Source organism: Ochotona curzoniae, unplaced genomic scaffold (assembly GCF_017591425.1).
Source record: "Ochotona curzoniae isolate NIBS_2020 unplaced genomic scaffold, NIBS_Ocur_1.0 contig_3498, whole genome shotgun sequence".
Lineage (NCBI taxonomy): Eukaryota > Metazoa > Chordata > Mammalia > Lagomorpha > Ochotonidae > Ochotona > Ochotona curzoniae.
In genome coordinates, this window is record NW_024465885.1 from 2,010,127 (window position 1) to 2,036,373 (window position 26,247).

The 26,247-nt window shown below is 39.8% G+C and overlaps 1 protein-coding gene across 1 annotated transcript; it reads right to left on the reverse strand.

The window, feature by feature from the left end:
- LOC121156924 (protein Aster-C-like) lies at window positions 1-25,369 on the reverse strand. The gene is made up of 4 exons (XM_040980907.1): window positions 25,264-25,369; window positions 7,063-7,166; window positions 6,413-6,508; window positions 1-1,067 (listed from the first exon to the last, which is right to left on the reverse strand). The coding sequence occupies exons 1-4, from the start codon at window positions 25,367-25,369 to the stop codon at window positions 939-941; spliced, it is 435 nt and encodes a 144-aa protein (XP_040836841.1). The 3' UTR covers window positions 1-938.
- Between the last annotated feature and the right edge of the window lie 878 nt (window positions 25,370-26,247).

The following is a 26,247-nucleotide window of genomic DNA, read 5'->3' on the forward strand; positions in this document are numbered from 1 at the left end:
ACTGTTACATAAGATAAAAAAGATCATCAATGTGGTTTTATGACTTAAAAAACAATTAGAAATAAACTGAGGATTGAAATATTATATAGACAGTATCAAGAAGATATCAAGCACCTAGCATTCTTGTCTGATGCCCAACACTTCATAAATGAGCACTATTATTACCATCATAGATACTAGTACATTGAGCAAATGACATTGCTCTTTAAAGCTCACTAGGAGAATAGAAGAATGATAGTGGGCTTTTTTTTTTCTAGTTCCTTTTCTTGGTGAACTCACTTTTTTAGGTGGATTTTCCATTTCTTCCTTCATTGTTAGTCTTTGCTTCAGGCTCTCTTACTAAATGCATATAGGCTTATGACTGTTACAATTTTCAGATGAAATGACCCTTTCATTATAATAAAATGTTTTTCTCTGTCTCAATGAGTTTTGTCCTAAACTCTATTTTATCTGAAATTAAGATGGTCACTTCAGTCCTCGTTTGGTTACTGTTTGTATGTATATTATTTTCCTTCCTGTTCCTTTCAGTCTACCTGAGCCTTTGAATCTAACTTGTCTCGAGAGATGTATCTGGATCATGTATTTTTCATTTTGCTGTTATTTTGCTTTCTGAGTGAAGTATTTAATCCACTCATGTTTGACTATCTATGTAATGTCTGTCATTCTGCTCTTCTTTTTCTACATGTTTCAACTTTTTGTCCTTTCAGTCCTCCTTTACTGTGTGTAAAATAAATATTTTCCAGTGTACCATTTTATTTCCTTCATTGTTTCTCTTATTATGTTTTAGGGGGGTTTGTGTGTGGTTATTCTATAGATTATAATGAATACTTTATAACTATAGATCTTGACTTGCTTAACATTTTTTCTTAGAATTTATCTAGGCAAAATCCAGTTTAGAGAAATAAAGTCAGTTCTTGAGTCACAGACATTGTGTAGGTCTACAGCGAGAGCTTGTTAGAATAAGCATCTGTCTCTGGTCCACTTACCTTGTCTAATAATACATTCTGCCACAACCTAAAGATACTGAGGTAACTTCTATCTCTTGCACCAAACGATGTAAAGAAAAACTATAAAGAAAAATAGTAAGACAATTTTAGAGTCATGTAAAATAAGCCTGCCATCACTAAAACTACCAGGGCATCAATGCTGCTTTTAGCTACTATTTTTATTTAACTTCTTTTTTGCATTGGGAAAAAACAGATGACTATTGTACGAACAAAGTGTCTTTATAACTCACAATTTTACAATAAATGGTAGCTTACACTACACACAATCTTGTCGCTATTTAATGGGAAAAAGGCCCTTTGAATACAGAGCTATTTATGTTCACCTTTGCTTCAGTATTAAAATAAATCTAAAAAATAAAAATAAAAATGTATTTTATTCTGAACTTTGCAGAAAGACATGAATTGGGTGCAGTTTGAACCAGCAACACACAAAGAATAAGAAAAAGAACTGAATGGATTTCAGAGATAGATTATTTTTAAGGATATTAATTTTAGATTATATTATCTTTCATAATTTAAAAATTTTAGAAATACCTATAATTTTCTATTTTAGATATACAATGCTCACATGAACACTGAAATGTTCTTTGTTATAGAGAAGTGGCAGGCTTGAATGTATAATTCTGGTTTCTTTCAGGTCTTTATCATTTTGTTTATCTAGCTGATTTTTATAAAGCCATTTGAGAAAATGTGACAAGAAGCTGCCCTACACAGTATCTGAGTGTGTCCTCTCTTCCAATTTTTTCAAGCTTTCATGCCTGAGTAGTTATCTTCAGGCCCTATCCTGAGTTTATTAAGTAAACTGTCACCCTAATATTTCTGGATGTTAACAATTTTCATAGATTTAAAAATATTAACTTCCAATTCGTTAAACTGAGCTATTGCTACATGTTCTTCTTCAAGAAACAATTTTACTGAAAGAATACATTCAGGGCCCAAAGTGGTGCCTAGCAGCTAAAGTCCTCGCCTTGAACGAGCCAGGGTCCCATATGGATGCCAGTTCTAATTCTGGCAGCTTCACTTCCCATGCAGCTCCCTGCTTGTGGACTGGGAAAGCAGTCAAGGAGGGCCCTAAACCTTGAGACCCTGCATCCGCGTGGGAGAGCAGGAAGAGCTCCTGGCTCCCAGCTTCTGATCAGCATGATACCGGCCTATAGATTCACTTGGGAAGTGAATCATCAATTGGAAGATCTTCCTGTCTGCCTCCTCTCTGTGTATCTGACTTTGCAATAAAAATAAATCTAAAAAAAAAAAGGAATATATTCAAAAGTTCTTCCAAATAGAATTACATATGTGACATGTGGCCTCTTGATTGTATTGCTTTTTACTCCCTTTTCTTAAAGTAAGTTGTTCTGCCTAATTGTAATAATCCAACAATGCTGTGAAATACAGAAATTAGCAAATTCTCTTAGTCTTGTTTTCATGTTGTGCTCTGCTTGCTTATTCCCTGCTTTTAAACTTAAACACCTTCTTATTTTTTATTCACTCTAACATATAACCATTCGTTCCCAAAAATGTAAAATCCCCTGCTTCCTGTACAGTATGCACACATCGCTGCCTTCCTTGATTTCTCTCTGAATGTCCAACTTCAAAAATGTAAAAAAGAAAAAAAATCTTGGTCCAACAGTAATCTTAATTTTGGAAGAGTTCTGGATAATGATATCTTTAAGCTACTGGAGAACAGAACATATTTTAGAACCTGAAGCAACTTAAAGAGCTACAAATAACTTTCTTCCATCATAAAGCATCTAAAAGGAATTAAACTCTATAGTACAGTTTTTTTTCTCCCACATGTTGGGAAAAGAGATCACTTGGGATAACATAGGAAGGAAGTAAAATTGTGGTCTCTGCAATTAAAACACCTAGCTTCAGGTTCCAACTCCACTTGAGTTCCTTCTGTTTCTTAAGTTTCCTCTACTACAAAATGAGAACAATGATAGCAACAGAGTTTTATGAGTATTAAGTGAGAAAACTGTAAAAAGTTTAAAATAACAGTTACTACATGGTGCTGAATAAATATTGACAGTGATTGTCATTTTTCCAAAAGATTTAATTATCTTTATTGGAAAGACAGATTTACAGAGGAGGAACAGAGAAAAATATCTTCATCTGCTGGTTCACACCCAAAGTGGCCATAATGGCCAGAGCTGCACCAATCTAAAGCCAGGAGCCAGTAGCTTCTTTCCGGTCTCCACATGGGTGCAGGGTCCCAAAGCCTTTGTTCATCTTCTGCTGCTTTCCCAGGCCATAAGCAGGGAACAAGTTGGGAAGTGGAACAGCCATGACATGAACCAGCACTCATATGAGATCCTGGGACTGCAGGGGGAGGATTAGCCAATTGAGCCATTGCATGGGGCCAAGTGTCATTATTAAAATTAAAATGAAAATACTTGACCTTCCAATTTCATCATATATGTGAGAAATACTCACACATGAGCTTAAGGAGGCTGGTCAGGATGTTCACTGCAGTGTTATTTATAATAATAAGACATTAAGTATGATCTAATGGGCAAGGAAACATGGTGTACCCATTCTATGAAATAATGTATGGCACCATGAAAACCAAGATAGGTCTCTATATATGCCTACCTGCTAAGAGATAATTTTTTTTTAAATGAAGATCTACAGAGCAATATATAATAGCATTTATTTCAAATAAAAGCAACGCACTGTGTGTGTGTGTGTGTGTGTGTGTGTGTGTGTACACATCCACGTAAATACAAAGGGAGAAGATCCAAAAGATATAATAGTCCTTGCTTCCAGAAAGACAGCAGGGTTGGGAATAATGGCCATAGAAGAAAGATTAAAAAAAAAAAACTGTTTTATGAGTTTGTTAAGTAACAAAAAGATGTGCACGCATTCATTACAAAATTAAGCATAATTCAGTACATTCTCTTCCTTTCATGAATAGTACATTCCTAAACCTGTTAGTGGGATTGAGACCAACAGAAATCCAGGTATCTGCAAAAGGAGAAAAAAGGTGCCAGGGGAGCTACAGAAACAGAAACAGTTTGTCAGATCCAGGAGAAACTGAGGCTACCCACACAGAAAGTTTGCTTGGTACTCAGTGTCAGAGTCCCCATGGGCAAAAAGTGCCTCCAGAGAGGGCAGTGGCCTGAAGCACAGAATTAAGCAAGAGCAGGATAAGAGAAGTACGGGGACTGGCACAAGTCAGAGGCCCATGAGGGTGATCATGCAACCAGGTTATTTGGATGTCCAAATCCAAACAGCATGAAGAGTGTTGCCAGGAATGAGGGCAGCCTACCAAGGCATCACGTTAGAGCCAGAGCAGACAAGTGTGGTCAGAATGACAGCCTGTGGGTGCAGCCCTCTGTTGGAGGCATCAGAGGCTGAGCAGGATTAGGATGGTGACAGACTGGCCCGGAATGCCACAGCACACACACGGAATGCAGGATGTGCCAGTGGAGGAGTGATCTGGCCCAAGGAACAGGAACACAGGGTACCGGCTTGGCCTGGAGTGTCAGTCCGAGCAGCAAAGAGGTTTTACATAATGAGCACATCTATATCACAGTGGCTGAGTGGAGTCTAAGTGCCAGAAACCAAGCCAGGTGAAAAGTCAACTGGGTCAGAGTAGTGGCAACAGAGTGGAAAACTGATTACATATAGGCAACCTGGTCAAATAAATAAACAAGATTATCACAGATCAAAGGCTATCCTACAAAATAACTGATCTGTAATTTTTTAAATCTCAAGAGTGTAACAGTGGAAAAAAAAAAAACCTAAAGAATGCTTCCAGAACTTAAAATAGCATGATAATCAGATGTAATGTGTAATTCTAAGCTGAGTCTACTTGCTATACAGGACATTATTAGGATAATTATTGATATTTATGGGGCCTGAGAATAGAACAGTATCACTGATAATTTGTTAATTTTGAAGACTGCATTGTGGTTGTGTGGGAGATTGTCTTTGCTAGAAATGTAGGCTAAAATATCTGCAGATATGAGGTTAAAAACCTCTGGATTGTAATTGGAAGTGTTCCAAAAGGATGGGGCAATGGTTTGGGAATAAAATCTATAGCGTACTTAGAAAAACTCACAAGATTAAAATATATTATTATAGGACCTGGCACAATATTAGCCTAGTGGCTAAATCCTCACCTTGCATGTGCTAAGATCCCATATGGCTGTAGGTTCATATCCTGGCTGCTCCACTTCCCGTCCAGCTCCCTGTTTGTGGCCTAGGAAAGTAACAGAGGATGGTCCAAAGCCTTGGGATCTGCACCCATGTGGGATACCGGGAGGAGGCTCCTGGCTCCTGGCTTCGGATTGGCCTCAGATTGGAGGCTTCTTGGGGAGTGAATCATTGAACAGAAGATCTTTCTCTCTGTCTCTCCTTTCTATATAAATCTGCCTTTCCAATAAAGATAAATAAAACTATAAAAGAATATATAATTATAAATATTTAATATTAAGGCAGGTTTTCTCCTTCCCCTTTCTTTTTCTTCTTTTTTTAAAGGACTTAATTTGCATGATTCCTTCTTTCTTCTCTTCCTTGTCTTCTTCCTCCCTTTCTTGTCTCAGCCCTTTGTTCCTAAGGGCATACATAGCACCCTAATCACTTTTTCATGTGGGAATAGTAGATTCTTCACATATGCCCACTAGGAAATGGCAGTTAATGTAGGAGGATAATAAAAGTGATGGCAGCTAAAAACAAACGCCATTCTAAAACAAGACCACAATGATTATGCACTTACTTTATGCTCTCTGCTTATCCAGATCATTTATGGTTAGTTGTCATTATACAGTTACTGACTAAAGAACTGTAGAATTACTAGGTTATTTAGAAATAATAAGGAATGTTGCTAGTGCTTATATCCTACCAATGTCTTATAATGATGAAATGAAAACATGGGTCAGAGGTCTGACCCAGAGTAAAGCACAAAAAAGTCAGCAGGCATTGAGGTTAATGATAGGGGTCAGCACAGTGGCTCAAGCAGCTAATCTTTGGTCTGCAAGTGCCAGCTCTTATGGATGCTAGTTATGTTCCAGCTATTACACTTTCCATCCAGCTCCCTGCCTATAGCCTGGGAAAGCGACAGCGGATGATCCAAAACCTTGGGATCCAGAAGAAGCTCCTGGCTCCTGGCTTTGGATCTACTCAGCTCCTGACACTGTGGCCATTTGGGGAGTGAAGCAGTGGAAGGAACATTTTTCTGCCTCTTCTCTCTGTAAATCTGTCTTTTGAGTAAAAATAATGAATAAATCTTTAAAAAAATAATGCAAATCACTATTTTAGCATACAGAAATGTAAGAGAGAAATATAATCTATCTCTATAGACTAGTTCCAGCTTTAACACCTGCCAGATTCATGATAGTGATAATCAAAGTTGAGGCAGATTTTTCTCCACATCATCTAATGGCAAGTATACAAAAGTTTTTCACCTTTTCACCCTCTGTAATGATCTGGATAGCATTTGGGATGAGTCGAGCCGTTTTCTCCTTGGTCATAAAGGTTATATTCTTTAAAGCAATCGAAATCTACATACATGAAAGAATTAAAAATTCAAAACATATTTTCAGAAGAATATATACGACATACTAAATCAAGTATTACTTCAGTCTGATCTGGAATATATAACAGAAAACCCTGAAGGAGTTAGTAGGCACGTGCTTATATTTTCTGAGAAAACAAGTGAGAAGTCAGACATATTTCCTTCTGTATTCTCCTGCACTGACTCCTCTATTTAATATTAGGACAGAGTAAAAAGACATGTCAATGTGCATGTTCCACAATAACACACAATGACACAAATGCAGTTACATGAAATATGGCTTTGGCAGCCAACAAATACATCTTTCATCTTTTTCAATAGAAAATCTCTAACTGCAACAAATAAGTACAAATGGAGCTCAACACTTTAAGCTACAAAAATATATTACACACTTTCATACAGAACACATAAATGTATTTACATGTATGCAAGTGCAGATGTATATATATATATTTCTAAAGTACATTATTTTGGATGAATGTGCACATTTCTATCTATGCAATTATTTTTGTCAGAAGATCAATGCAAAAAATGTCTTACTGCAGTTTCCCATCTGAAGATGTTGCTATAGAAACATAGCCAGTTTTCTGAAAGGTAGAGTCGTCCTTGAAGCAAAATGTCCTTCTGAAGAGCACAAGCATAGTCTATGTACATAAAAATCAGGAACAGCTTAGTCCCAAAACTTAGCAACTGAGCAAGCCTAATACCATTTCATAAAAAGTACATTGTTTGATCATGAGTTCATTCATTCGCCCACCTAATCAAATACTTTGGACACCACATGTCGGGTTTTCTGCTGTCACTCTGGTTACCAGAAATTGCTCTGGCCCTCATGGGACAAGGTGTAAACCAAGGGCAGACAATAAATAAATACATACAAAAACAAGTGTGATATGACTACAGTAGAGAGAAAGCTAGGCAGGCCAGTAATATGGACCACGAGAGCAGTGAAGAGTGAGTGAAGAGTGAGTGCATCAGGGAAAAGTCCCCTAGAAAAGTGATGTTTAAATTAAGATCTAAAAATCAATAAAACATCAGCAGGATCATTGGGAAACAGTTCATAGTAGAAAGAAACAACACATTTCAGGAACAGAAGAAGGTAGAGCGCTCTCAGAGCTGAGGAGATGGTCACCCAAGGTCTCACAGGCCATGGAGTGCAGCAGATTTTATCAGACGCCACCAACAAGCTGCCTGTGGAAGGGACATGGGCAGGTAAGTTTATTTACCCCATGAGAATGGATTCCAGTAAGTCAGTTGGGAAGCCCAAGGGAAAACTGACAGTGGCAGTGACCAGAAGGCAACGACATTGAGACATTGAGATAACACCAAAATTTTTTTCTGGTAAATAGTTAAATGGAATAAGCTACTCATTTACTAGTATGCATCTCTAAAACAGAGGTGGGGCTAAAGATCATCCTAAGGTAAACAGGGATTTTTACCTAAACCACTGAAATACTTTCTCAATTGAATTCTTTTCAAACTTCAGATCAGAAATACCTGGTAGACTTAGGAGAACACTCACAGTTGGGTGCCTCCCTCAGAGTTTGCAATTCAGTTGATATGGAATGAAATCAAGACTCTACAGGCTAAACAAGCTCTAAGGTGACTTCAGCATTGCTCATATGTGGACTACATTTTGAGAACTACCATGTTATTTTACAAAACTATACTCAAACCTACAGCAACCAGGGCTGGCACGATGCTACAATTCGCCAAATCTCTACCTGCAAGTGCCAGCATCCCAAAGAGGTGCCGGTTCAAGTTCTGGCTGTTCCACTTCTGATCCAACACCCTGCAGATGGCCTGCAAAAGCAGTGGAGGGTGGCCCACAGACTTAGGATCCTATATCTGCTTGGCAGACCTGGAGAAGCTCCTGTCTTAGAATCGGCTCAGCTCTGGCCATTGCAGTCATTAGGGAGTGAACCAGTAGATAGATGTTTCCCTCTGTCTCTTGCTCTCTGTAAATCTGCCTAATAAAAATAAATAAGCCTTGAAAACAAAAATCAATAGCAACCACCTGGATTCTCTACAATGAAACTATTTGAAATATATTTACAGGTTTTTTTTCCAGTGGCTTTCAAAAATAGTGGCACAATGTGTGAAGCCTCCACTTGGGACACCTGCATCCAGGGGACTGAGTCTCAGCCACTCCTCTTTCATCCAGCTTCCTGCTGATGCCAACAGGAAAGGCAGCAGATGATGGCTCAATTGCTCTTGACAGGGACAGGAGTTTCTTGATGCAGGCAGGCAAAGAGGGACAAGGGGGCCCTGAGCAAGGAGCACTTGACCTGCAGACAATGTTGCATCACCAAAGGTCCACACCACCTTGAGCACTCTACCAACTTTCCTTATGCAAAATGAGTAATTCTAGTTCTGACAACTGAGTGGCTTACAGTGACAGCATTAATTTTTGCCTCATTAACATATGTATGTATGTGACACACACATATGTGGCATATACATACTTGTCTGCTGTGTAAGTATATACACATGTCTGTTATACATATATACCCATATGTATGCTATACATGTATATATACATGGATGCTACAGGCATTTCTGGCAGCTGCTCGCTGCACAGCCTGAAACAAGCATGGAAGATTTTCACCATATTAACATCTATAATCACCAGTCACGCAATATTCCCCATTTAAGATATTTAAAATTTCTAAACATAACATCTTCATCAGCAGCCCCTGGTGGGACCCCTCCTAAGGAGTTGGGAGCTTTTTCTTTCATCCAATAAACTTCCTTTGCTTTGTTTACTCTTTGTTGTTCATGTGCCTTATTCTTCATGACCAAGAGGCAAAGAATCTGGTGGACAGAAAAATCTGCAACACTTTGACCCCTGCCACCCGTATGAGATATCCAGATGGAGTTCTGGGCTCCTGGTTTCAGTCTGACCCAGCCCTATCTCATGAGGGTATTTTGAAAATGAACCAGCAGATAGAAGATCTCTCTCTTTCTTTCTTCTGAGAGTGTTGAGATTGCTATTCCAGTCAAATGAAAATTAAAAAAAAAATAAGTAAAGTTTTCCTTAAATAGGTTTGTTTTATCATAGTAATCATGTATCTTAACAAAAACTTTTTTTAAGTGGCTTCCTAAGGGCAAGTATTTAGCTCAGCAGCTAAGATACATTTCATATCAGGTGCCTGAGTTTAAGTGAAGCTCCAATTCCAATTCCATTTTCTGTTAATGTATACCCCGAAGCAGATGAAGGCTCAAGTACTTGGGCCTCTTCCATCCTCATGGGGGACCTGAATTGAGTTCCTGAATTCTGATTTGGTCTGGCCCGGTCCTTATGTAATCGTGACAAATGTGTCTTCCCTTCCCATAACATCTTTTTTTTAAAGATTTATTTTTATTATTTTTTTTATTGGAAAGGCGAATATACAGAGAGGAGAGAAAGAGAGGAAGATCTTCCGTCCGATGATTCACTCCCCAAGTGAGCACAACGGCCGATGCTATGCCAATCTGAAGCCAGGAGCCTCTTCTGGGTCTCCCACGTGGGTGCAGGGTCCCAAAGCTTTGGGCCGTCCTCGACTGCTTTCCCGGGCCACAGGCAGGGAGCTGGAAGGGAAGCGGGGCTGCCGGGATTAGAACCGGCGCCCATATGGGATCCCGGGCATGCAAGGTGAGGACCTTAACCACTTGCGCCACCGCGCCGGGCCCTTCCCATAACATTTTAACTAACAAAAACAAACTGCTAATCTTGTTGCTTGGCAGACAATCACACATGACAGAACAGGCCACAAGATCCTACTCTAGGGATGAAACCAATGGCTGTCTCCACCAGGTTCCATCTAAGACTGCTCACATTGCAATTTAACTTGTGGTTAAAATATTCTGATAAAGTGAGGGCTCAGTCAAATTACAGAATCTTACTTTACAGCCAAATGCACAAAGAATCCAAAGGTATGCAAGTACCAGATGGTGAGTCACGAATGCCAATCATGAGCGTCATCCTCACATTACCATTCAATACACCCTTGTACCTTAGGCTTAGTCCAAAACCAGGATGAAAGGGTGCCTTGTGTTCTCTCAACTAGCCCATTTCTCTTTAGGATGTACTTTAATAAACTTTGTCTTATCTCTACTTTGTCTCTGAACTTTCATTCACTACTTCATTTGTGAAAAGGAACTGCAGCAAGTCAGTTGCCACTGGTGACAATGATTTAATCTGTCTTGTAATTTATCCTGTTTGCACAATAATTTCAGGACCCACTGTCATGTTTGGCTCCACAGAGACCACCCTCTTCTACATGGCCACGCCAACAGAATTAACTCTTGTCTCTAATGCATTGGCTGTCTGGTAGGGCAATCCAGGCTTAATTTTGATCTGGTAATAGAAGATCTCCTTGTACATTTGTCTCTTGCTCTGTGTCTCTCCGCCTTTCAAATAAAATGGGAAAAAGAAATCCTATGGGATTCATGGAGTGAATCTAGAATAAGATTACCAAATAAGTCATATATACATATCAAAACAAACAAGATGCACTCACTGTTTTGTTTTATAGGAGAATTTAGGTACATCCATCCATAAGTGAAGTGTTAAGCAATTAAGAGATGTGGTTTATTCAAACTATCATTTCTGCAAATACACATATATACAAATATTCTCTTTTAGCAGCAATCATCTTTGGGAACCCAATAACGCTGACAGTGTTTCTTTATTATTATTATTATTATTATTATTATATTTTTTTACAATCTTTACATAGGTAATTAGGGTAAAAAGGTTCAAGGGCTATAGGGAAGTGGGTACCACTATTAATTCCATATTATTTCCTTCATGTATCTAAGGTAAAGAGGGATATTGAGGAAGAAGCCCCACCCAGTTTCCCACCCACCCCAAGTCCCGGATGTGCGGCTTGCTCCGAGGTTCTTGCTCAAATGGTTTTGATGGTTCACCAGTTATGAATTGCTGCCAATCTTGCCACTCCAAGCACGATAAGGTCATTGAAGAATCCACTGATTGACATAGTCCATCATAGAGTCTCCATTTGCCCAGTATTTTGCTGCCAACAAATAGCTGAGATGGTTGATTGACTTGTTCTGTCTTTTGTCTTTTCTTGGTTAGGGTTCTGAGTTCGGCAGTTCGATTGGAGAGATCTCCAAAGAAACTTTGTCTGAGCTGTTCCCAGACCAGATTCTTGTGTGTTCTAGCTAGCACAGGGCCCAGCACAGTCTATTGCCCTGATCAGCTGTTGGTTGCAATGGCTGGGTTGGTTCTGTTTTCAGCCCCGACTTCCACTGGAACCAATGGGTATTGCAGTCCAGCCTGGTTCTGCCCATAATGCTGACAGTGTTTCAAAAATAAAACTCTGGGACCAGTGTTGTTGGGCAGCAGGTAATCCTCTGCCTACAATTCTGGAATCCCATACAAGTGCTCTGACACCTATATGAGAAATCCAGAGCGAGTTCCAGGTTCCTGGCCTCAGACTGGCCCGGCCTTGGCCATGGCAGCCATCTGGAGGAGTGAATCATTGAATAGAAAATGTGTGTGTGTGTGTGTGTGTGTGTGTGTGTGTGTTACTGTATCTTTCAAATACAAAAGAAAAACAATTTCAAAAAAGAATCTGAAAAGGAAGGGAAAATATACTTTCTGTGCCCGGCATTGGCGCCAGTTCTAATCCCAGCAGCCCTGCTTCCCATCCAGCTTCCTGCTTGTGGCCTGGGAAGGCAGTTGAGGACGGCCCAAAGCCTTGGGACCCGGAAGAGGCTCCTGGCTCCTGGCTTTGGACTAACTCAGCTCCAGCCAGTGTGGCTGCTTGGGGACTAAATCATCAGATGAAAGATCTTCCTCTCTGTCTCTCCTTCTCACTGAATGCCTGACTTTGCAATAAAAATAAGTAAATAAATTTAAAAAAAGAAAAGAAAATATACTTTCTTTTCAGTTAGTGTATATGGCTAGTCTCAAGATTGGAATGTAAAAACAAAAAGGAAATTGCATTCGGTACAGTTAAAACACCTTTATGACAACAGGTAATTTTGTTTTATTTTTTTTTTTAAACTTGAGAACAGGTAATTTTTAAATTTGGACACCTAAATTTATTTTCTATCTTTGAGGTAGGGACTTTCAAAAGGCAAAGTTAAGGCCCTTCATGTATCACAAAGAAAAGTTAAGGACAAAAAGTGGCCTAAGCAGTAACTATATAGACATGTTCAACTTTATGGCTACATCAGGGTGATCCCACAGCCTTAAAATGCCTAATCAGAATGTATGGAGACAAAGGAGCTAAGATTGGATATAAGGCTATTCTGACTTTGTTTGGGGGCTAGACTTTTGGACATGAATCCACAGAGCCCTATCCCAGCATAAACAAATATTTCTTCCTGCCAAAGCTCCAGGGTCACGATTCTCTGTTAGACTATTCTGCAACACTTTCTCATAGGAACTGGAGAAATTACTTCAAAAGTGGGGATGAAGGGACACCCAGTGTTGTGGTACAGCAAGTGAAGCCACTGTTTGTGATGCCAGCGTTTCATGTCTCATTGCCAACCTAGGCCCTAACTGCCGCACCTGGGATCCAGTTCCCCGCTAATGTGCCTGGGTGCATCAGGTAATAGCCAAAATACCTGGGTCCCTGACATCCATGTGGGAGACCTGGATGGAGTTCTTGGCTCCTTTCTTCTGCCTGACCCAGCCTTGGCCATTATGGCTAGTTGGGAGCAAACCGGCACTGTCACTCTACCTTCAAATAAATGAAAAAAAAAATTAAACTAGAAGAATGGGATGTTATATGTCTTGATATTTACATTTCAAAGTAATGTCTCCCAGGTCTTTGAGGAAACATTCCTGGGTTGTAAGATTGGCAAGTGACTATTTAGCTTGTAAAAATATTCACAAACATCTGAGACAACCAGTGCAAAAAAACTGCAAATTTTCTAAAGAAAATATATTAAGAAGAGAAACAGACATCTCTTCCTCCTTTTGAAGAAGGGAAAATTTCCTTTTTCAATTTGTATTTACTCTTATAGAAGCTATCCAAGATAAAAAGAAAAGGTAAATTATAAGAATGATTATTTGTGTAAATTAAATCTGAAATCAGTCCTAAAGCTTTTGTCCCACTGTACCAAAGCATCATCCCTACTAACTTTTGATGTAGATTTTATTAGGTCCCAGTATCCTGTCTTCAGTTTGTAATTCCTTTGTAAAGATTAAATCCTTAAGTTAAGGAAATGGTGCTATTATAAACACAGTTAACTTCTCCAGCTGGCCTCAATTTGATAACTTTTGCAAGAACCCACAGGCAGGACTCTGGACAATGGACCTTGGCATTTTCTTATCATCATATAAAGCAGTAACCAATCTGCACCACAGGTCTAAGGTGACAGAAGTTCACTTTGCTATCATAACATCTTCAGAACATGCTGGCCTCCCCTCACCGACCAAAGGAGTCTTGAATACTGGGGATTCTTAGACTTTACTCCCTTGGAGAATCCAGAAATTAAGTGATGGCTACTAGGCTCCTTGCTCTGTAGTTTGCTGTAAACACCTGCTTTTTCCCACTATCAGTATTGGTTTGACTTGTTGCATGTCTGGTAAGCAGATCCAGTTTCTGAATCCTATGGCAATCACCACAGAGTTTTATCCAATTGTTTTTGAAGATTCACTTATTTGATAGAATTACAGAGAAAGGGAATGGCAAAATGAGTTCTCCCACCCCTGGTTCACTCACAAATGGTCACAACAGCCAGGGCAAGGCCAGGATGACACCAGGCAATTGAAACTCCGTGGGTAGCAGAGACTCAAATACTCAATTTATCTTCCACTGTTTGCCATGTATGTTATCAGGGAGCTGGATGGGATGGCTGTTATATCTTCTTCTTGGATTCTTTCATCAATAGGTACTGTCCTTTTTTGTCTACTTTTATTTTGTTTTTGTTTTTTTTTTAAAGATTTATTTATTGTTATTGGAAAGGTAAATATATAGAGAGGAGGAGAGACAGAGAGGAAGATCTTCTGTCCAATGATTCACTCCCCAAGAAGCCCCAATCTGAGGCCAATCTGAAGCCACGAGCCTTCTCCCAGTATCCCATGCGGGTGCAGGGTCCCAAGGCTTTGGGCCATCCTCGACTGCTTTCCCAGGCCACAAGTACGGAGCCGGAAGGCAAGTGGAGCAGCTTGGATTAGAACTGGTGCCCATATGGGATCCCGGGGTGTTCAAGGCAAGGACTTTAGCCACCAGGCCATGGCTCCGGACCCTTTTTTTTTGTCTATTTTTAAGTTTCTTACTTAATGTTTTTTTGAGATGAGTATAGCCCCTATAGTTCATTTTTGGTTTCCATTTGCCTAGTGTTATCTTCCAGCTCTTCACCTTCTGTGTGTTTTTAGTTATGAAGTAAGTTTCTTGCAGGCAGCATATAGTGAGGTCTTGGATTATTAAATCCATTCATTCATCCCATTTTTTTTTAGCTGGGGAATTTAATCTATTGTCATTCAAGGTTAGTATTGGTAGATAAGAATTAGCACATCATTTTGTGGACTGCTTAGTGATTGCAACTGCTCTGTTAGTGACCGTGGTGGCACCCTGTGTTACATGATGCTGACTTCTGACGCAGGAACCCTTCAGAATTTCTTGAAATCTGATCTGGTGGTGATTGATTTACTCAGTTTTGCTTTTCTGGGAAACATCTTATTTACCTTCATTTCTTTGTTTGTTCGTTTTAAAGATTTATTTTTATTTTTATTGGAAAATCAGATAAACAGAAGGAGAGGGACAGAAAGAGAGAAAGATCTTCCATCCAATGGTTCACTCTCCAAGCAGCCACAACAGCTGCAGCTGAGCCAATCTGAAGCCAGGAGCCAAGAGCTTCTTCCAGGTCTCCCACGCAGGTTCAGGGTCCCAAGGCTTTGGGCCATCCTCAACTGCTTTCCCAGGCCACAAGCCAGGACTGGACTGGGCCAAAGCTAGGAGCCTGAAGCTTCTTCTAGGTCTCCCCCATGAGTACAAGGGTGCAGACATTGGGACCATCTTCTGCTTTCCCAGGTTTGTTGGCAGGAGGCTGGATTAGAAGTAGAACAGCTGCTCTCAAATTGGCATCCATATGGAATGGAGGTGGTGCAGGTAGATGTTTATTCTGTTACACCAAAATGCCAGGCCTATACTCTTATTATTTTAAAATTTCTTAAAGTTTATTTGAAAGGCAGAGTTACACAAAGGGAGGAACACAGAGAAAGAGAGAGAGAGAACATTCCACCCATCTACTGGTTCATTTCCTAAATAACCAAAATGACTGGGGCTATGCCAGGCCAAGCCAGGAGTCCAGATCTTCCAGATCTTCCACATGGATGCAGGGGTCCAACCACTGAGGTCATCTGCAGATTTCCCAGGCACATTAGCATGGAGCTAGATCAGGTACAGCAGTCAAGTCTTGTGACTTAAAATCCTCATGTTGCACATACAAAACTTTTTTTAAAAAGATTTATTCATTTTTATTGGAAAGGCAGATTTACAGAGATAAGGAGAGACAGAGAAAGATCTTCCATCTGCTGATTTACTCCCCAAATGGCCCAAACAGCTGGAGCTGGGCTGTTCTGGAGCCAGGCACTTGGAGCTAGGAGCTTCTGGGTATCCCACACAGGTGCAGTGTCCCAGGATTTGAGCCATTTCTACTGCTTTCCCAGGCCACAATCAGGGAGCTAGATGAGAAGGGGAGCATCCAAGACAAGAACCAGTACCCATATGGGATGTTGGTGCTTACAGGTGGAGGATTAGTTAATTGAGCCATTGCCCTGTCCCCCACAAACTTTAAGAACAAGTATCTAAATTACAGCTATGGGATGGCACCATGGTGCAGCAAGTTAAGCCTTCTGCAGTGCCAGCATCCCATATGGGTACCAATTTGAGTCGCAGGAGCTCCACTTCTGATTCAGCTCCCTGCTATTGGCCTGGGAAAGCAGTGGAGGATGCTGTAAGTGCTTGGGCTCCTGAACCCACTTGGGAGACCCAGAAGAAGATATTGGCTCTTGGCTTCAGGCCAGCCTTGCTGTGGCTATTGAGGCCATTTGGGGGATGAATCAGCAGAGGGAAGATCTCCCTGTTTCCTCTTCTCTTTCTGCAACTCTCCCTTTCAAACAATAATAAATAATAAATAATAACTACATCCTCAAGAGAAAACAAAAACAACTTTTCCTAGAAAATACTGGTCTGTTCCCTTATATCAACTCATCACTGACAAGCAGGCAGTCCAGTGTCAGGCAGTACAGGCCTTATTTTACTTTATAAGATTTATTTATTTCAAAGTAACGCTACAAGAGAAAGGGGGAGAAACAGAGAGATCTTGCAACCACTGATTTACCACTACCACCCACCTGATGGCTGCAAGGGCCAGAGCTGGGCCAGGCCAAAGCCAGGAGCCAGGAGCCTCATCTGTACCCGACATGGGTAAGGGGCCCAAAGTCTCGGGCCATATTCTGCTGCTACTTTCCCAGGCATGTTAGAAGGGAGTCAGGTCAAAAGTGGAGCAGCAGGGACTTGAACCAGCACCCATTAAGATGCTGGCATTGCAGGCAGCAGTTTTAAATGTATGTCACAACACAGGTCCCACAGGTCAAATTTTAAACAGCATCAATGAGGTATTCCTTTAAGTTAATTAGACAATGCTGATGGTCACTCTGATTACAAGGAAGAGATATATATTTATCTGATATACATATATTTATGTATTTCCTTATTGATATACATCTATCTATCTGTCTCTATCTATCTATCTATCTATCTACTTTCCTGTTTCCAGTTCTTTGTTATGTGAATTGGAGGTATGCCTACTATTATACTCATTACTCATGAATGAATTTAATTTCTTATATATTTTCTCTGATATCTCAAAACAACTTTTGAAGAGGGAAAAGGAAATAAACACATGTCTACTAATCCTCCTAACATGGATCAGAAGTTCTATGTATTTTTTTAGAAATTAAAATTGTATGTATATATAACTTAACTTGCAGATACTTAGCACTCTTCTGAAAGATTTGTACTTATTTCTATTTATTTAATCAGTTATTTATATGTATATGGAGTCAATGAAATTTATTCTGTTCTTCAGGTTATAATCCAATATTCTCATTATTTTATTGCATAAGTGATTCTAGCCTTTACCTCTGTAGCCACTTGGGAATTTAACCAACAGATGGAAAATCTTTTTCTCTGTCTCTCCTTCTCTCTGTAAATCTGACTATCCAATAAAAATTAATAAGTGCTAAAAAAAAAGAAGTGGAACTGTCCAGTCTCAAACCAGCACTCTAATACCAGATGGTCACAATATCAGATGGTCACACTTCACTAGCCACATTATAATGCCTATGTTATTTATTTTAATGCAGCTGGTTTTACTTGTCATAATTTTTGAATGTTTAAGTAACAAATGTCCTTGTGTAAAGCTCTGATACGTTCATACTTATGGAATGTATCAAAGTATTATATGGAACCATTCTGTTACCCTTAAAAATCCCCCTATTCAGACATTCTTTCCTTCACACCACAAAACCCACAGATCTGCTTTCCATCCTTAAGTTATGCCTCTATTAGGCTATCAGATAAATGAAGTCATATAATATAGAGATTTGGAGGTTCTGATTTTTTTTTCACTTAGAAACACACATTTCAGTTGTCTGTGTAACTGTATTTAGTAATAGACTATACCTTTTATACCTACATACCTTAAAATACTAATGCTGAATCGTATTTCATTATATAGATGTACCAGTTTGTTTACCTGTTGAATGACGTGCGAGTACTGCCAGTCTGCATCCAAAGTGCCTGTATTATTTGGTAGTTCCATCACTAATGGAGGAATGTTCCTGTTGTTTTGCATTGTCACCACCATTTGGTGTTGTCAGGATTTTGTTTCTTTGTTTAATTTTAGCAATTCTAGAGGGTGTGTAGTTTATTTAATTGGGCTTTTAATTTGCATTCCCTATTACAGTTGATGCTGAGCGTCTATGCGTACGCCTATTTTACCATGAATATACCCTCTTCCTTAAAGTGTTTGCTTGCTTTAAAATTGGTTGTTCTATCATTATGCTGACTTTTAAGGATAGTTACATTCTGGATATAAGTTTTTCTTAAATCAGATATGTAATTATAACACATTTTCTCCCAGGATATGGCTTTATTTTCATTCTGCTAACAGTATCTTTGGCAAAGAAAAAAACCTTAAATTTAAAAAGCCCAATTTGACTATTTTTTTCTTTTAGGAATGCAGCTATTACTATTGCACCTAAAAATTCATCAACAAACCCAAGGCCACAGAAATTTTTTTCCATATAAAAATACATGTTATGCTTCCAGGATTCTTATAACTTCACATTTTAAATTGAAGTTTAGGGGGAAGGCTTTTGGCACAGTGGTTAAGTCACAGCACAGGGTACACATCCCACACTGCAGAGCCTGGTAAGTTCCAAACTTCCAAATCAGCTTCCTACTAGGTGCACCTTAGGAGGGAACACCTGATGAATCAAGGCTTTAGGTTTCCACCACCCAAGGGGAAGACCAGGATGGAGTTCCTGGATCCTGGCTTCACCCTAACCAGATCTCCCCCATCCGTTATTCTCTCTTTCAAATTAAATAAAAACTAAAATGACAAGAAAATCACAGAAGTTGTAAATACTTACAACAAGACAAGTAAACGTAGGCTTATGCATTCTGAGTTAATTTATATAAACTAAGAGCTATGCAACATAAAGATCCATTTCTTTTGCAATATGATGTCTAACTGTTACAGACTACTACTGCTTCTTTTTTTTTTTTTTTAAAGATTTATCCATTTTTACTGAAAAGGCAGACATACAGAGAGAAGAAGAGATAAAGATCTTCCATCTGCTGGCCCACTCTTCAAGCAGCCACAACAGCTGGAGCTCAACCAATCCGAAGCCAGGAGCCAGGGTCCCAAGGCTTTGGGCCATCCCTCTACTGTTTTCCCAGGCCACAAGCAGGGAGCTGGAAGGAAAGTAGAGGAACCGGGACATGAACTGGTGGCCATATAGGATCCCAGTGGTTGCAAGGTAAGGATTCAGCCTTGGGCCCAGGACTACTTTTCCACCATGTTTTACAGTTTTCAGTACACAAAACTTGCACATAATTAGAATGATATCTGTGTACTTCACTTTTTGGAGATCTTGATGTAAGCTCTTTTTTTTTTTTTCAAATTCAAACTGTTCACTGCTGGTATAGGGGAACAACATCTTTGCTTCTTTACATGAACCTTCAACACTCTGACCTTGCTTAATCCAATCATTAATTCTGGCGGTTTTTGGTATGTTGTTTGTTTGTTTGTTTGTTGTAAAGAACCTGAGATTTTTCATCTGAATAATCATGTTTTCTGACAAATTTTTCTCCAATTTATATGCCTTTTGCTTCCTTTTCTAATTTTGCTTCATTCATTCCACTCAAACCTTCTGGTAATATAGCACTGGGTTTTGTGGAGTGCTGGTTCTAGTCCCAGCACCTTTGTTTCCATTCCAGCTTCTTACTTATTCACCTGGGAATGCAACAGAGGAGACCAAGTGCTTGGGCCTCTACAACCCATGAAGGAATTGGATGGAGTTCCAGGCCCCTGGCTTTAGCCTGGCCCAGCCCCATTAGAGAGTGAACCGGGAATGGAAGATCTGTCTCTTTTCTGTCTCTCCCTCACTGTTAATTTACTTTTATTTATTTGAGATAAAAAAGCAAACAAACAAGTAACACCTCACAAAAAACTTCTAGCAGTATAAGGCTGAGGAGATGCGACAATGGAAGTCTTCTTTGTCTTGCTCCTAATTTTAGAGATAAAGCATTCATTCTTTCATCATGAAATGTATTGGCTGTAGGTTTTTCCTTGGTAACTTTAAGGGGCTGAAGAATTTTTCTTCTACTCTTCTCTTGCTGGCTGTTTTTTCATAACTTGATGTCAAATTCTGGCTAATGCTTTCTTAGTATCTACTTGAGATGATTACACAGTTTTTTCCAAAGCTAAATTGTTAATTTAGTACATTACACTGATTTCTGAGGGTTGAATCCATCTTGAATTTCAAGAATGAATCAGGACATAATCCATTATCCTTTTTGTATATCACTGAATCTGATTTGTTAATATTTCTTTTAGATTCTTCATATCTATGGTCACAGAAGATATTGGCCTGTAGATTTTTTTCCACTTTGTACTGCTTTTTATCTAATTTGGATATTATGGTTATACTGGTCTCATAAAATAAGATGGGGTACAATCATCCTTATTTTATAAAAAAGACTATTTCTTTCCTTAGTAGAATTCACTATTGAATCCATCTATACCCAGATTTTATTTTTTGAAAAAGCTTCAGATGCATATTTGATTGTTTTTAAAAAATAATTTACTTGTTTTTTTTCTAACATTTTTCTTTTTTTTTTTTTTTTTGACAATCTTGACATAATTAGGGTAGAAAGATTCAAGTACTACAGGAAGATGGGTAAGACAATTAGTTACGTATTGTTTCCTTAATGTATCTGATGTAAAAGGAGATTTTAAGGGAGAAGCCCCACCCAGTCTCCCTCCCACCCCAGGTGGGGCATGCTCCGAGGGTCTTGCCCAAGCGGTTTTGATAGTTCAACAGTTCTAAATTGCTGCCACTCTCACCACTCCAAGCACGATGCATTTGTTGGAGATTCCACTGATCGACATAGTCCATCATAGCATCTCTGCCCAGTATTTTCACTGCCAACATGTAGCTGAGGTGACTGATTGACTTGTTCTGTCCTCTGTAGTTTGATGGTTAGTGTTCTGAGTCCGAAAGCTTGATTGGGGGGATCCCCAAAAAAACTTTGTCTGAGGTGTTCCCAGACCAGATTCTATTTGAAAGGCAGAGTAACAAAGAGAGGAAGATTGTCTATCTGTTGATTAACTTCCCAAATGGCCACTATAGCTGGAGAACCAGGCCAAAGGAGCCAGGAATTCCATGTAGGTGGCAGGGACCTAAGTATTCACGCCAACTCCTACTGTTTTCCCAGGAGCATTAGCAGGGAGCCAGATCAGAAGTGGAGCAGACTCCTTGTGCTTATCCTGGACTTCAGTGTTACAGGCCATGGCTTAACTTGCTGCACCACAGTGCTGGCCCCTCACAAACTGAATTTCTTTAGTCACTTGATATACTTTGACTCTTGATCCTTACTCAGGCTATGCAGGATATGCAATGAGAGAGTATCTTATCTGTTAGATAGTGACAGTGAGCCACAGCTCCCAGTCCAGGCATGTGATCACAAAAGCAAACAACTAATCATCCATAGTCTAATACATGACTAAGCTAGGATGTTAGGCACACTTGGTGTAGTAAATTGAATTTTAAATGAAAATATCTTAATTTTTGCTAAAAGGTAACTTTTAAGATATTTTATTTATTTTACAGTCAGACTTACGGGAAGAAGCAGAAAGATCTTTGATCTGCTGGTTCACTTTCCAGATGGCCACAAGAACCAGTGCTGGGCCACGCAGAAGCCAGGATCCAGGAACTCCATCCAGGAATACCATGTGAGTGCCAGGGGCACAAATAATTAAGCCACCTTCTGTTGCTTTTCCCAGGCCATGAGCAGAGAACTATACCAGAAACAGAGCAACCAGGACACAAATAGGTGCCCAGATGGGATATCGATATTCAGGTGGTACCTGTACTCACTATATCATACCACCCCAAAAGAACTATTTAAAAATAATTATTTATTCATGTGAAGAGTGGGGGGAAGGGGAGAGAAAGATCTTCCATCTCAAGGTTTATCCCAAAAAAGCCACAACAAAGCCAGGAGCCTAGAACTCCACCCAGGTTTCCCACATGGTCAGCAGTGGCCCAACTTTTTTGGCCATCTTCCGCTGCTTTCCCAGGTAAATCAACAGGGAGATGGAGCCGAAGTAGTGCAGCTAGGCCTTGGAGACAGCTTCACTCATTGTGATAATATCTAAACTTAATTTATGTATTATTTGCAAGGGAGGGAAGAAAGAGTGAACAGGAGACAGAGGGAGTGTGTGCTCTGATCCACTGGCTAATTCCCACAAAGCCTGCAATGACTGGGGCCGCGGCAGAGAACTGACAGCCAACTGCTTGAAGCATTACTGATGTCTCCCATAGTGTGCGTGACCTGAAAGCTGGGATCAGAAGCATTGGCAGGACTCAAGCTCAGGCGCTCCAACTCGGGATGATGCTATCACAACCAGCAGCTCAACCACTCTGATGGACACCGGCCTGGACTTCAAATACTGCACCGCAACTTGGCATGCAGGGAGCAGTGTCTCTGGAGGGTTGTTTCAGCCTGTTTCTTCTTGTGTGACTTGATATCTTGCAAAGAATTGGTCCTTTTTATCTAGGTTATTGACTTTACAGGCCAGGATTGTTTGTAGTATTTTCTTATTAACCTTTTCCTGTCCATGAAATCAGTAGTGATGAGCCCTCTTTCATTCTGGATATTGACTATCATTTTCTCTTCATTAGTTAGAATCACCCTTTATCCCATTTATCATTGATCTTTACAGAGAATCAATTTTGATTTCATTGATTCTTACTCATTTTTCTCTGCTTTAAATCTCATTTTGTGGGACCGGTGTGGTAGCCTAGTAGCTGAAGTCCTTGCCTTGCACATGCTGGGATCCCATATGGCAGATGAACTAAGACTTGAATCAAGCATTCCAATATGAGATACAAGGTCCCAAGAAGTGAATTAAAGCTGTGTAAAATATCTGCCCTATCTTAAAAAAAAAATGTATTCATTTTAAAGGTAGAGTTAGACACAGACACAGAAGAGAGATTTTCCATCTGTTGGTTCACTTCACTCCCCAAACGACCTCAATGGCCAGGGCTGGACCAGACCAAAGACAGGAGACAGTAACATCTTCTAGGTCTCCCATGTGCGTGCAGAGGTACCAGCCCTTGGGCTGTCCTTCACTGCTTTCCCAGGCCACTAGCAAACCATTAGCCAGGACTAGAACTCCATGAGATGCCAATGTTGTATGTAGCAGTTTTTGATTTTAAGATTTATTTATTTTACAGAGAGAGGGGCAGAGCTTCCATCCACTAGCTTACTCCCCAAATGGTGCCAATAGCCAGAGTAAGGCTGATATGAAGCTGGGAGCCAGGATCCTCTTCTGGGTCTCCCATGTGGATACAGGTACTCAAGGACTTGCTCCATCCTCTGCTGTTTTCCCAGGCCTTTGGATTGGAAGTGGAGCAGCTGGGACTTGAGCTAGTGCCCATGTGGGATGCTAGCAATACAGGTGGAGGATTACCCTGCTACACTCCTCTGTCGGCCCCCATATAGCAGCCTTACTTGCCATGCCATAGTGCCATCCCCACCTGGAAATGTTTAACACTGAGTGTATGCCACTATTTAATCTGATTAATTTCCATCAAGAAGACAATGAGTACGATGCATTTTAGAAAAAATTTTATGAACACTACTTACTTGATATTGAGACTGGCAAGAAAGAATTGCAACATAAAAGATCTGCTATTTTAAAAAACATGTAACAAGCTATTACAGTTTATAAGAAAGACAAATCACCCGCTAGAAGATGGTTTTGCATGGAGTGCCCATAGGTACTACAGTTAAGATGCTTGCACCCATATTAGAATGTCTGATTTGCGCCTCCGCCCCTCCTTTCTCTCATCCAGCTTCTCTGTTAATGAGCATCCTCGCAGCAGGTGACAGCTCAAGCACTTGAGTGGCACATATGTGAGACACAGAAGAAGATCTGGACTCGTGACTTCAATCAAGCATGGCCCTGGCTATTGCAAGTACTGGGGAAGTGACTGAATGGATGGTGGATCTCTGCCTCTGCCTTTGAAATAAAATGCAAAAAAAAAAAAAGTTCACAGAGAAAAGAAACACAAATGGCTTATAAATATCCATGTCCCCTCACAATAATAGCAATGCACACCAAAACTGATTAAATACCATTTCTCTCCCTCTCTGTAACTCCATCTTTCAAATAAATAAATAAAGTAAATCTTTAAAAATAAATAAATAGGGACCAGTGAATTACATAAACCTGCAATGCTAACATCCCATACAGGTGCCGGTTCAAATCTTGGCTGCTCCACTTCCTGTTCAGCATCCTACTGATGGGACTGGGAAAGCAGCAGAAGATAGCCAAGTACTTGGACCACTGCACCCACATGGGAGACCCAGAAGATTCTGCCTCCTAGCTTTGGACTGGCCTAAGCCTGGCCAGTGTGCTCATTTGGAGAGTGAACCAGCAAATGGAAAATCTCTCTGTATGTCTGCCTTTAAAATAAGTAAATAAATAAATATGGTACTTTTATGTAGGGACATGATTATATTTTTTTGCTACTTTATTTTTATTTTTTAAAGATGTATTTATTTATTTGAAAGGCAGAGTTACAGAGACAGCGATCTTCCATCTGCTTGTACATCTGTTAAAGTGTATATTTTTCTGAGACAAGTTAAGGCATATTGAATATCAAGTTTAAACTTTCCCTCCAAAATTATAAAAAGAGCAACAACAAAAAAGGAAAAAAAAAAACAGAGCAAGATCATCTCTTCTATTCTTATTTTCTTAGTTAGTACTTAACAATGTTATAAGTCAGAGTCACTCCTTCCCAAATAACAATGTAGTTTTACATTGTCTGATTGTGAATGATAGAAAGTTATTTGTCCTGAAAATTATTTCCTGTCTGGCAAGAGGCTTAAATTTTCTATAAGTACTGTCACTCATCAGTCCTATTTTGATAATGAGGCAAAAAAAAGGTTACCTCCTTCAAATGTCTTTTCTTACCTGCTATCAGCTTCTCTGAATCAGGAAGATGTGTAAACTGTCTTTTGTATTCCTCACTTCTGTCTTTATAAGTAGAACTTGAAATCTGCAAAATAAAGAGAGTCATGGTTAACTATAATTATAATGTTATTTGAAAATAAATGTACAAAGTAATTTAAAATCAACAGTTTTCTATGCAATATTTTACAGTTGCATGAAAACCTACAAACATTTTTAGAAACACCAAAAAGAACAAAGAAGACTCCTTGCAGTGTGATGGGATGAGAAGCTTGGCAGTCCGCAAAAGCAAGTAAGTATATAGTTAGGAATAAATGGTAACAATAGTCCTCTAAAAAGATTGGAAACTGACCAAAGACATACAATATACCAGGGAGTAATGTTCACGAAAATCCGCAGAACTTGTGTAAGGATTGTGGGAGTCAGTGGCACACTCTCCTCCACCTCTACCGAGTCAGTCAGTGTGGTAGCCGTACCAATGTGGAGCAGGCTACGAAAACCAGTGACTGCTGATGAAGACGGAGAAGCTGATTTGGAGTGGAAAGCAGAACATCTCTGCTGAGAAGTGTAACAGAAAGTCTTGAAGCCAGCCAAGTGAGTGCAGGCGCAATCCTAACTGTAGTAGGCAAGGAGGCAGATTAGGAAAGGATTTAACAAAGAGTTAGACCTAATATACTCTCCACATGTTCTCAACCAAACAGAAGCTGCACAAATACATAGCAGAGACTAGAGGAAACCCAAACTATTCAATTTTCCCTGCCTAAGGATGCAAGAAGTCACAGGAGAGCATAATTAGTTAGGCAAATTTAAAAATGGCCAGAACTGGGGCCGGCGTGGGGGTAGCTCAGCAGCGGCAGTCCTCATCTTGAACGTGCTGGGATCCCATATGGATACCGGTTCTAATCCCAGCAGCCCCACTTCCCACCCAGCTCCATGCTTGTGGCCTGGGAAACCAGTTGAGGATGGCCCAAAGCCTTGGGCCCCTGC

Excerpts from the sequence above, each read along its gene's own strand:
- LOC121156924 (XM_040980907.1), bottom strand. The coding sequence starts at position 25,369 with ATGACTCTCTTTATTTTGCAGATTTCAAGTTCTACTTATAAAGACAGA. Across the intron at positions 6,509-7,062 it reads TCTTCAGATGGGAAACTGCA|ATTTCGATTGCTTTAAAGAA; the intron begins GTAAGACATTTT and ends TCATGTATGTAG. Across the intron at positions 1,068-6,412 it reads TCATTACAGAGGGTGAAAAG|TTTTTCTTTACATCGTTTGG; the intron begins GTGAAAAACTTT and ends TTTTCTTTATAG.